Raw genomic sequence first — 13116 nt, 5'->3', positions numbered from 1 at the left:
AAGACTGTTTCTTAATTAGTGTTTTAGAAAATATCTGAAAAGCAAGGCTGCCGGATGGAAACTGTCTCCTGCAGATACAGCACGCTGCTCTCACTTATTCACCAATCATTCCTGTTGACTTCTTCTTGGCAGCTGAAAATATATTCAGACCGTCTGAAGGCAGGTTCTAAAATTTTAGATTCCCTCTGTCAACAGCGAGGTGATCATCACATCTGCAGTACCTACCGGATCAGCTAACCTTTCTTTTCTCTTTTACTACCATGGTATTTTCTTGATGGGTATTACAGGTACTACAGACGTTTGTATCTAGGCTGTAAACCTGGGTCCCTTAAATCAGCAAGGCACGATTTCAATCATCTCACTACGGCACAAGGTGAGTCTATTCAATACAGGAAAAAAGCAAGGACAGCAGATGGAATAAATAAAGGATTTATTCTGGCCAGAAACCAAACGCTGTTGCTTGAAATGAAATATTGTCATGCAAAAGACTAATTGGGGCATCCCTACTTCTCAATGGCACGGCTAAGAACGAAGCAAAAAGCCCATGACAGAAGGGACACAGCAAGAATCAGGCTCCTTTCCACCGCCTCGATGGGCTCCCACGCGCACAGCTGGCAACCTCTGCAGGACACGAAGTCCAAACATGTGCCCTCCGAACCCAGGGTTCGGTTCCTCCTCCTGCAGCATCACCTCCCCTAGGCTCGGCAGTCCCCAACAAAAGTCAAAAGAGTTTTATGGAAAGTGGCTGTTGCCCAAAATCCTGGGTACGGAGGACGAAGTGCCTTAACAGAACCCTGGAGCCATGACCAGAAAACGTTGGTGTGTTTGACTGTAAAGCCCTTATGTGGGGCTCAGTGCCGAGCGTGGAGCCACCCAGCCCTGAGCTCAGGGTGCTGAGCGCAGGAGCCGCTCGGTGCTGTGCCCACCAGCGCTTTCCACAGGCCTGCGGCACACAAATATTCCTTTTTAAAATAGCTACAATTTAAAAGGTCATGTTGTAAAGTCATTCGATTAAAATAGTAATAAAAGACTAAACATTAACTCACAATTTTTCCTTAGGTCTTTCTTATTTCCAGTTGGTATCATTTCTCCCAGACTAAGTTGCACCTTATGAATCTGCAAGTTTATCTTGATTGAAAATCTTTAACTTCTCAGTTTTCAATGCAAGAAAACCAACGTCCTTCCATTCAGAAATACCTACGCCTTGCTCTCGTAACTCCCACGGTATCTTGACTGCAGCAATTATATATTATCTGTATTTATTTGTCACTACTGAGACAAAGTACACTGAAACATGGTAAAACTGTCACAATAAAGGAAACCAACTTTTTCACGCTTTAATGAATGCTAGCTTTTATACTATGCAGAGATGACAAAAGATAAAGCTCCTGGTATAGGCTGGTAAATATTATCTAGCAGGTGGGCTCTTGCAAACATTCTGGGTAGTCTTGATTGCTTAAGTTGCAAGCATTATTACTCAGTAAGGTTTTCAGAAAATGCAAACAATAAACACTGTCCTAAAAAAGAAGCTGAGATAAACCTATGCACAAAAACCCCCACCGGGCAGATCAGGGAAAGCTGTAAATTGGCCCCGCTCCATATGAATTAATGCAAAGGCATTGATTTGTTCTAGGCTAACAATAAGGACACTTTGTTTAATTTTAGGAAAAGAGCTTCCATTTTTTCTGACTGGCAACCAGAGCTATACATTATACAACCAGAAAGCCAAAGTCTGGCTTTGCAAGTACCTAATCAAAGCCAATCCCCCTCTGTAGGAAGGAAGATGGGAAAACAAGTCTGGAATAGTCGACAGCAGTTTGTTAAAATGAAATGTCACTGCTGCCTGCACATCGCCTGCCACCTACCCAGCCCCGAGCAGCCCCATGGGGACGGTGGCAGGGAGAGCCAGCCTTGGGAGGTTTAGGGAAAAATTTGCTAAGTATTTGAAGCCAGTTTTCCAGCTCATCTGAGAGGTGAAAACTGGACGGACTCAAGGAACCGTCTACATCCTACAGGGACGTAAGCTTTATTTGTAGCAACAGGAAATACACAAAGAAGAGAAATTCAAATAAACCCACAGCAACGCTGTCAAAAAGACAGCAGCAAGATAAGGGAGATCAAACAACAAATTGCTTGTTGTGTTTAAAGAAATCCTGGAGGATAATGGATGTCCAGTACAAGTGCCCCAGCATCCACCCAAGTGCTGCCAAAGCAGCTCCCTTTGCCCTACGTCCTACAGAGCACGGATACAACTGTCTAATTGCATTTATTAGCCCAGAATAGTATGTCTAAGCAGGAACTGTAATATTTGGCACTTAGTTCTCTGTATTCAAAGAGTTAAGCTATGTCCTATAAAGATAAAAATCTCCACTTTTATTATTTTGTAAGGCTGCCTAACAAATGAGGATCCAGCTGTAATTGTAACATTCCAAGCTCTGAAGGCGCCAAGTTTTACTAACTATAATTTAACTGGTCCAGTTGATGCAGTCCAAATTCTTGTTTGGATAATCAGCCTTTGTTTAAATATGTACCAAAAAAAAAAAAAAAAAAAGCATAGGCCAGCATTAGCCTCTAGGCATGTCATGTGAGCTTATTACCCTGAAGCCTGCAGTAGCAGACACTCATGCACAAGAGGAGGATTATTTTGCTAGTATTACTGTTACGGTAACGTATAATCAGACCTTCTCCTCCCCCAGCCCCCCCCCCCCCTTCCTTTTTCTTTTCTTTTCTTTTTTTTTTTTTTTTTTCCCCTCCACAATTCACAAGTCTTCTTTCCAAGTTCAAATAAAGTTTAAAGGTGAAAAGGTCAAGAAAGTTTCATGACTGGCTGTTGAAAGAGGGAGAAATAACCAGGGTCTCCAAGTTTGCATATACTAAAAGCTCAACGATTTTGTATTTTGCTGCAATTCATAACTGTACAAATCCCTTTTGTTGGATCTGCTTGGCCTGAAATTAAACACTTGTTAATAACTTATAACTTAACATAATTAGAAAATAATAATAACTGTCAAGCAACTACATGCGCTACATAAAGCGGCTTGAGTGGGTCATTAGCTTATTTGTCAAAGCAACAATTTCTACGTATTTTAGCTTGCTTCTACTGGGAAGAGCGGTTAAAGAGCCACCCAGCTTGCTTGGAAATCATTTCTCCACCAGCTGGGAGCAATTCCCAAATTGCTGCACCTCACCCACATCCAAGTGATGCTGGCTCATTTTAAAAGCAGCTTAAGCCTGACTTCAGGAGGTGCCTTAACAGAACCAAAAGGAGGGATGGCCAAAGCATTACACTGCTCCATGGACAGAAAAATGCATCCCACAGCAATATGTTGCACATCATTTGCTCTAAATTTTACATCTGAATGGAAGTGTATCAGTGTTTGGCCAACAAACTGACCGTCAAAATGAGTCATTTGAGAAACAGAAAGTTCTTAATTCTTTATATATGTTGGTAAGGGGCCTTAGGCTCAGTAAACCACAAGGGCCAGGCACAAAGCTGCCTGGCAATTCAGAAGGTGCTTAATGCAAACAGAAGAAATACTCCTCTGGGTTTTTTTTTCTGAGGAGTAAAACTGACTCTTAAAATGTCAGGGGCCATGGTTCTTGGGAAGCAGAAAGTGCGGCTGCCTACATTGGATAGTTTGGCTAGATTGAAAAAAAGTTATCTAAGTATTCAAATATTCTCTAAATACATATGGTTCCCCTAAATCATTAATATTGTTGTAAGAAATCTAATACGTTGAAGTGGAACAAAGCAAATTACAACTGTCAATATGGAGCCAGAACCTTGACTGATTAAAATCTATGTCATCTCACTTCAATCATGTCAATATTCATCAGCCAGAATATCTAGTCCACTCAAGACAAAAGTAGCCATGTAAATGTTCATTATAACTGATAAACTAACAGCTGTAATCCTCTGCCATCAAAGATCATGGAACACCAAGCAGGCAATCTTTTGTATCGCTCTTCTCTCCATGTGAGAACCTATTGCAATTCTATTTTTGTTACATATTAATTTATGATGTTAAAGAATGTCAAATTTAAGTATGCAAAGCAAGGAAGTCTAGATCAAAAAATTAGTCTCTGGTCTCCACTTAGGCAGTCTGTTCAGGTTCTGAGCTAGTGTAAACTGATTTGAAGTCAGTGGTGCCAGAACAACTTACATTAGTCAGGCATCTGCTCTTGTTTTCATCTATTTATCTGATGTAATTTCTAATTTACTTACTGAATAAGTCTTTTGTCTTTTCATTCCTTTCATCTCCTCCTCCTCTTGATTTTATTTCTTCTGCCCCATAGCCTGTAAATGGAAAGCTGAACACGTCTCTCCGCAGAGCCACCTTCCCCCCGCCCACAGCTCGCTGCATCACCTCTTCTTTTCTCACCCAGTTCTTCCCTTCCTAACCCTGCCCTGTTTTGTTCCTGTGCTTTGCCTGAACTTATTATCCATCTTTCTGTAGCGTTTCAAGGAGGGACAGAAGGGCTTCAAACGTTGCACACTGTTTAACAAGCCCAACAGCCCACAAAATATTGTCGAGTGTATCTTGAAGCTGAAGAGCTACCCCATTTCCTAATGTATGAACAGGCTGTGGGGTCCTTTAAAGCGACCGTGAAAATGACAAAAGCAGTAAAAGAAATGTTGGGTGGTTTTTTGGTTTTTCTTTTTTTGTTTGTTTGCTTGCTTTTTGTTGTTGTTGTTGTTAGTCTCCCATCTTCTCCCAGAAACCAAATGGTGCCTACAGAGGAACCAGAAGAAGATGTCATTCTGGCTAATTGGAGTAGGTCCTTATAATTCACCTTTTTTTACTTCTTGAATCATTAGCTAAATGTGAAAGGTTTCCCTTCTTTAAGTGAATCTTCTAAAACACATGGGAAAAAAGTATGAATCGATAAAATTGATCTATAACATATTTTTACTTGAAAAAGGATTACAAGGTTGGATCTCAACATTATATACCTAAACCCATTTCTTGTTCCACTGCCTTTATAGTTCCAAAAAAACGTACATTTTGGAGACAAAGGCCTTTATCCTCTTAAGTGCTGTGGATTTCATGCCAATCTCCCAATATAAAGCAGACTTCAGACTTATACCCAAGAGAAAAGGTCTTGGAAAGATTAGGTTTTCCACCACAAAATAAAACCCTTGTGTGGTGAACCATACCAGCTACGCGCTACCTTCCTTCTAAGTGCTTGTCTGACATGGAGAAACACACCCACCCTACCCGCTCTCTTCCAAAATGGAAGTGGGTTTATCATTCCTCTGCTCTTGTGCCAGCCAGCTTTTCCTAGTGTAAAATTTCCAGGACTGTCACATGTGCCTGAAAATCTATAGATTTTTATGGATTTTTTTTCTTACTCTGCACTGTTATGCAATACAGAATTTGGCATATGTCGCTCTTGGTACTAGAGTACAAAAATCATTCTCGTTCCTGATGTAATATAGAGAGAAGCAGTAGGAGTGAGAAACGATGAACATAACTGGATGAAAAGTTCTTTTATATCAGCAAGGTATTTTTGAGAGTTGCCCATCAGAGACTTGCACTTCTAACAGGAATAGTATATTGCAGGGAATTAATTTTGCTAAGTACTTAACAGCTCAACAAATAAGAGAGCAAACTTTCTGAAACTATACCTGTTTGGAAGAAAGGTATTTTATCAACCATCCCCATATTGGAAAACAGATTTTCAGGATATTTCAAAATCCATTGCTGGTAATAAAGTAGGGCACGCAAGGAAAGGAGAGAACTATAGACTTAATACAATGTAACTCCTGAGCATTGAATTTTAACACCACCAAAGCCACACAACAAAGAATGAATTCAAGAGTCAGAAGACTAAAACTGCACGTAGTCAGCTTTGGATTGCTATGCCACAGATGGAAACTTTCTTGACAACACACAGTTTAAATTCTAGTTAGGCTGTACTATGATTAAATGCTCCTACAATTTTTGAGTACATCGCTTTTTTCCTACCAGCTGCTGTAATACAAAAGACATCTCTAGCAAACATATAACTAGTATAAAAAGTGCAAGTAAAAAAAGCCATTTAGGTTTCCAGCAAAGACATAAAAGCAAAACAGCTAATGGACATCCAGGGTAGTCAAATCATTTCTGCAAAATCCATTAGTTACTAAAAGTTCTGGAGGGCTCAGTTTTTACAGTAAAACCTGTAAAAACTCAGTATCCAGTTTCTCTGTTGGGACACTGAGGTGTGAAGGTCCAAACGATGCTGGAACTGAACTTGTATATTTGAACCTTTTGAACTCCATCTGCCCTTCATAAATTACTTTACCACTAGCTTTAACACGTTTCTAACCTACTGTGCTAGAAAAATAAGGAATCATTTAAATACCTAAAAGCGCAACTAACTTTGTAACACTTCCAATGGAATTTGTCTTTGTTCAAAAGACGCGCACCTATAACCAAACTGCGGGATGAGAAAGTGCTCCCGGATCATCTGGTGAAATAACATCTGTCTTCACGGTACTGAAAGCAAAGGAGTGGGCCCCGCTCCCCAGACTCAAACCCATTTAAAGTAAATGAAAACTGCACCCTACAGAAACAGACAGTTGCTCCTTTCCATCTGGAAACACTGTCAAATGGAAGCAAACTCCACCAAATTCTCAACTGATAGGAGAACTTCATTTTGCATTTGACACTAGCAACACAAGCGACCAGCAGCCCTCTGCTCAGCACACCATCAGCAGGGAAACACTTCTGCTGCTCTTCCACCTGAAGTACCTAGAGGTGACAAGAGAGGGGCACCAAAGCAGCACCCAGAGCACAGGGTCGCTATTTTGACGTCCCTTTTAGCCTTCTCCTTCATCCCACAGCACTTCGGGGCCGTGCAGCAGGGCCAGCAGCACCAGGCAGCCGCGCACCAACCGCCTCCTGCAATGTTACACCCTGCCCAGCACAGAGGGTGGAATTTGTATCACTGGGGTTCTAACATCTGGGCAGTTAATTGTATTTTTTAGAATATTCTCTTCAAACAGCCCTAAGTTTTCTACAGCCAAATCTTACCCAGCGTGTGCTAAGAGAGCAAAGGGCCCTGCCATCCCCTCTGGCTCCTCACGAACACCTGTAGCAGCCCAGCACCTAGTAGAAATATCTGAGTTTGGCGAGGAACCCGGCATCATTTGCCTCGAATACCACGGTCCCGCGTTCCCAACCCCCAGGAGACACAGCTGCACCTTCCAGTATGAAAAGCAACACTTGCTTCAGCCCTGGGGAGCAGGGGCAGTGCCGGGCTCACAGCACAGCCCCTGTCACAGATGTGCCACCTCGCTGCAGAAGACTCCAGTCAGCAGCAGGGGCCACACGGAGATCCTGCAGGATTCACTCTGGCACAGAGGACCCATCCGTGTCTCTGTGTGGGTGCAGATGACTTCTGGAGCTGCCCAGGCCCTTGGGGATCTGCTCCCCTCTGTACAAGGCAGATGGTGGATATGTTGGCTGGCCTGGCTGCTAACCTAAAACTTGGTGCTGGGTATTTTACTCGCACATGGGCTGTACACCTTCCCCTAAAGAATTTGAAGTCTGTCTGTCCTTCAGAGGCATCACCATCTTGACCCAGAACTCCAGGTTTGAACTTGACTCATGCAAAGGACAAAACTCTTGCCATCTCCTCCGCCATTCCGAAATCAAAAACATAACCAGAAACAGCGCAGTAACACCAGCCTTTGCATTTTCCCCTGCAAGGAAGACAACTTCCCCTGCAGCAGCCGCGCTGGGTGTCAGGCAGCCCCGGGGACGCGGTGCTCCCCACAGCCCCCCCTCGCAGCGCAGGGGGTCCCACCTCCTCCCCCCCCACGCAGAGGCAGCGAGGGAAGAGGCTCAGGTCTCCTCTACAGGAGAGGTTCAGATCATTTAGATTGTAAAATTATTCCAACTTCAAGGCAATGCCCATAAAGATCGTTAATTAATTGTAAGCTGCCTTAAACCAAAAGGAGAGATCCCGCAGGAAGGCTGGGAAGACCGAAGAACAAGCCTCGGCACGGCGGCAGCCCACGCTCGGACACGGCACAGACCTTCCTGCCGGGCACACGCACAGCCAGCGCATTTCTCACTGCTGTCCAGACTGGCAGCGTGTTCACAGACACTCCATCACTGGGATTTAGGAGAAAAGCAAAGACTTTATTTGAAGTCCAGGAGGCCGGTGCACAGACCAGACAGCGCATTATCATAAGCAAAACAATCTGCAAAAGAGCTACCAACTTGCTCCTACACCTGCCCTGCCTGCCGAGAGCGCTCAGCACCCCTAGCCCTGTGCCTGCATGGGAACCCTTCAGCTTTCATCCTGCTTGCATAAGGAGTCTCTTCGGGTTCAGGAAAACCACTTTTTTTTTTTTTTTTTCTCTCCTGTCTCAGATTCATCACTTACAAATGAGGAAACTGCCCATCTCCATTATGAGAAAGAATTAACATCTGAATGTGCTTTCAAGAGGTCAACTAGTATAAAAATCCCTACTGTTTTTCTCTTTGGATTAAAATGTTATTATATTGTATCTGGAACTGTATTTCAGTTTCTCTTTAAAATGATCTTGCTAAGCAGCAAAGGGACACAGCAGCTCCCATTTACAGGTCACCTCAGGTCTCCTGAACCATGCCCCAGGGTTTTAGTGAAACTCAGGAATTCCAAAAGCAAAGCACATTGCCCTTGGTACATAAAATGCTTCTGATTCACAGATGACACAAATGTACAAGAAAAAAGGATGTCTGACGATTTTTTGCAACGGATGGCTTTTAGATTGACAGAATACACTTAAGCATTTCTTAAACTACCAAACAGCAAGTGATTTTTAACAATGGGCTTGTGTGAAGTGCTATTTGCTTCTCAAAGAGACTTGGAAAAAGAATTTCAGGGGTTGAACCCTCACTGTGTTTTAAGTCCTGAACAAAGAATAGGATGCTGTAGCTGCACAAGTGTGTGCTCCTTCATATTATGGGAAGGCAGCCTGCCCAAACTGTGCTCTGAGACACAATGCTACCACAAGTTTTTAATACTTCAGATTAATAAATCTGTATGAAATTATTTGAAATTTAGAAATGAAACGAATAAAGAAAATGACAAAACTTTCCGAGTGTTGCAGTTTTCCCGTGCAAGTTCATGTCACAGCTTGCCTGTTCTAGGAATAAGATGCATGCAACCTTGGGCAGTTAAATGTGTACTTGCCATTTATGAAACTACCATCTCCATTAATTGTAACTCTTAATGAGATGTTGTAACTGACCATGTGAACAGTCCCAGCCATTTGAATGAACACAGGTGTTCAAAGAAATGATCAGCAAAGATTGTGTAAGTTAACCTGGTTTTCTTCATGCAAGTAGGAAGTAAGACTTGTGGTTTTGCATTCCCTCTCCACCAGCACAGACTGGCTTTCTTTTCCTTGCTTCCTGGCTTGGAAATGAGCCACGTATCATTTATAGACTTCTGAGGTTTGATAGAGCGCTTTTTGAGGATCGCTTTGGAAAACCGTACCACATTTCAGGCCAGAGGGATGCAGGTATAAGCCTTTAAAAAACAGGCCAAACTCCACAGTGGTCATCACTAATTTTTGTTTACATGTATTACCAACATAACCTAGAGTGTTGCAAATAAAGTATCTCACTATTGTGCATGGGATCTGCAGTCATTAGATCTTGTAAGCTAGAAAGGACCCACATTTCTGACATTACACAAAAAGCAGGACAAGGAACCAAGCCCAAATCAAAGCAACCACCCCCTCACCAAACCCAGACCCACAGAATTTAGCTGTTTCAGAAAACAAAGGTATGCACAGCCGAGTTTTTATCCCTCGGAGCTCATTGGTTTGGGAATCACAAGCAGCATCAATAGGTAAATGCACAGGCTGATCTCATCTACGCACTACGGGTTCATCTGCCGGGTACCTTACAAAATAGCAGAGATCAGTCCTGCCTGATGCAAATGTTAAGTCATAAGAATAACATTACATAATGTGCAACAAAACATTAATTTGCAAGAAGACAAATCTAATGTTTTTTTTTTTCCAGAAGCCCAGTGACATTCTAGAACACATTATACACACAACAAGACAGCATAAATGAATTAAATATTTTTAAAACCATTCTTTCATGTTATGCCATTTCAGTTTATATTTTGTTTCACTAGTTGATAATCTTACAGACAAGAAAAACCATGCCGCTGGTGAAGTACTAAATCACACCAAAAGAGCTAAGGTTTTTAGATGAAACAAGAAGCTGATTACTCATGCACCGAGTATACCAGCCACTAAGCGTTTCTGGATTGTAGGGATAAGATACTCTCTTTGCTTATTACTGCCTCCTTGATCCAAAGAGATTTAAGCAACTGTTTTCAATTAGATGTTTTTAAGCTAGTAAAACTACATCCATAAAGACATATTTATAGAACAACTTAAAACTAGAAGAATTAAAACGACTACAAAACTGATGAATTCCATTCCCCCACCCCCCAGAATCATTTACTGACCATTAACGAGCAAAAAGCACTGCAATTTTAAGAATTAATCCACTGTCGCAAAATTAAATCAAATACGCTAGTAGGGATAATGACAAACTGGTGGCTCCAGCGTTGTCAGTTTGCGGGTGATACAAGTTCAAGTCGTCTGTGCTAGTGGCCACTCTGTTGGAACAAACATGAACATAAAAGGTAACATTAAAAGTGCAGCAGCACCAACCGAATCAATTCTGTCGCTGAGGATGCAGACTGGTAATAAGTGGCATAGGGTCAATACTGCATTTTAGAAATGATCTGGCCAGTTCCGAGACTGCCAGACCTCAGCACATGGAAATAAAAGTAAGACACAGTAATGAAAGTAAATGAAAGGGAGACAATACTCATTTCCCTCTAAATTCCTGAACACAAGAGCCCAGCAGTGTGGCTTTGCTACACATGACTGCTTTCATCCTCCTTAACCTATGACGAATATTCCGAGATTTACAGGAACAAAACTGAGCTTTGATACTTTTCATCCGACAGTTGCTTAAACAAAATTTGCCTAAAAGCTCTGCAGCATGTGACTACAGATATTTGCAGGATGAGTCGCCTTCCCTCCAGCCCCTGAAGGATACGAGGCAGTGGCAGAGGCTTCCCCAGGAGCCTGCTCAGAGACGGCCGGAGCCACGAGCAGGCACAGCCTCTCCTCTCCAAGCCAGAAGCATCCAAAATCAGGTATGCCAACACCTGTATTCTATACCTGACTGCCGCAGGGCGTGCTCTAGTTGGAGGCAAAGCAGCCACAAGCGAAGTGACACAGCCATGGCAGGCAGGGGCATCCCACAGCCACGCTCCAGCCCAGCCTCCTGCCGCAACACCCAGCGGAAGCAGCTCCAGTCCACCCCGCATCCCAAATTTCAGCTTCCCTAAGCTTTTCCACAAGTCTGTTCCTACCCAAGCACATCGTGATGAAAACTCTTCAAAGCACATTAACAGCAGAGCGACTTTAAGAGTCAAATACATCATTTAAACATATTTTATACATCTAATACCCTTCAGAATCAGCCTATACATACAAATGGCTGTTACAAAGCACGAACCAGCATCTCAGCTTTCTTCTGGCAGTGCATGGCCTTCGCCTGGGCACCCTATGCTATGGGTGATGGGTGCTGTGCCAGGACAGTCCCTGACTGCATGGTGGATGCAGGAGATGCTCCAGGACACACGTGAATCTCAGCTAAATGCACGAGGCCCCGCAGGGAAGCATGACAGAGATTTTCTTTTACTGTTTTTTTAATTAAGGCCCTGCAACTTACATTTGCTTCATGTGCTGAAAAAGCACATGCTATGTAAAGGAAATTTTCAAAATTATTTTAGATGAATTAACCTATAGTTACACAGAGGGTCTAGATTAGGGCAACTCTTCAACCCTGAGGCAAGGAAGTGCCTTTTACTGGCTATACAGTACCTTGCCCATCCTTAGACATGCAGGATAAAAATGTATTTGTTTTACAGCCACATCCTGCCCATCCTGACAGAGCAACAGTAAACAGCAACTGGCAGCTGAAATCTTCTGCTGAGCCTGGGACAGCGGCAGGGGCCCCCTGCCCTGCCTCCCCCACCGCCTTCTGGTCTTGCAGGGGTCAAAGCCGGGTCCGAGGGCTTGGGGGAGCCTGAGGTACCCCCCTCCTCATGAGCTAGAGGGAAATAAAGGAAAGGAGGCAGAAAGAATTCAAGTAGTGATGAAACTCGTGCAATTGTACACTGTTTTCTGTTCCATGATGTTGAAACAGAGAGCTGCAGCGATGCGGTCACCTTTTAAATATCTCTGTATGGATCTTGCTAAAGCCCGAACCTGCTTGGGTGGGCAGATCGTTACGTATCTACTGAAAGCACAACATGCACCCAGAGAAGATGCATAACAACATCCAATTAGCCCTTTTGAATGAATGTGGCCCGATTTCCAATTGGTTTTGACCTTGTTCACAACATGTTAAGAAACAAGATTAAAAATATTAAGTTTTTGTAACAGGAAACTCTGTAATAACAAGGTTAGTCCGATGCCTTTTATTCACACAACTGTTGTAGCGTGGTAAAGGATGGCTCCCATAAGAAAAAGTTACAGGATAAAACCAAAAGCAAAGTTGCATACAATTATATTCAAATTGGCAGAGCAAAACTATGAAATAGAAGTGAACATAAAAGCAAGAGAAATAACATGAACAGTGAAGCAGTAAACAATTTTGCCTCAGGCACGACACTAATGCAAGACTAACTTCAAAGCATCAACTGAACCAACAAAGGTGACAAACAATATGCATAATAACAAATGTACACCGGCACTCGCTCCCTTTTCCTCCCTTACTCAAGATGAAACCCAACAGAAAGGAACACCACCCAGCATCAGCATCACCTCGCCGCGCACCACGGCTGCCTGACAAGTCACTGGCCCTGGCAGGACGGCAGGCAGGGAGGCATGCAGAGGGATAAGGACACTCAGCTCTTGTTAGTGGCTCCGGAGCTGGTGACACTGCAGGTACACCAAGCCTCTGGAAGACTTTCACAGGTCAGTAACAAGCTGGTATTTATGCATCTAACCCAGCAGTGGTATAAGCTATATAGATATATAACATACGGAGCGTAGAAAACGTCACACAAACATACATATAGCTGATTCTAGAG

The 13116-nt window shown here is 43.0% G+C and overlaps 1 protein-coding gene across 8 annotated transcripts in view; it reads right to left on the bottom strand.

Annotated features, from left to right (window-relative positions):
- Nucleotides 1-13116, bottom strand: part of BCAS3 (BCAS3 microtubule associated cell migration factor) — a 370061-nt gene that overhangs the window by 103198 nt on the left and 253747 nt on the right. The window contains exon 24 of one of the 8 annotated variants that reach the window (XM_037371456.1): nucleotides 10070-10620. The exons of the other annotated variants lie outside the window; for them this stretch is intronic. Coding sequence (XP_037227353.1) covers nucleotides 10595-10620 — 26 coding nt within the window. The 3' untranslated portion in view covers nucleotides 10070-10594. Of the gene's footprint in view, nucleotides 1-10069; nucleotides 10621-13116 lie in introns of those variants that run through there. 8 annotated transcript variants of the gene reach the window in all.

This window comes from Falco rusticolus, chromosome 1, assembly GCF_015220075.1.
Source record: "Falco rusticolus isolate bFalRus1 chromosome 1, bFalRus1.pri, whole genome shotgun sequence".
Lineage (NCBI taxonomy): Eukaryota > Metazoa > Chordata > Aves > Falconiformes > Falconidae > Falco > Falco rusticolus.
The sequence above is the reverse complement of the archived record's forward strand: the minus strand, read 5'-3'. Positions and strand labels throughout refer to the sequence as shown.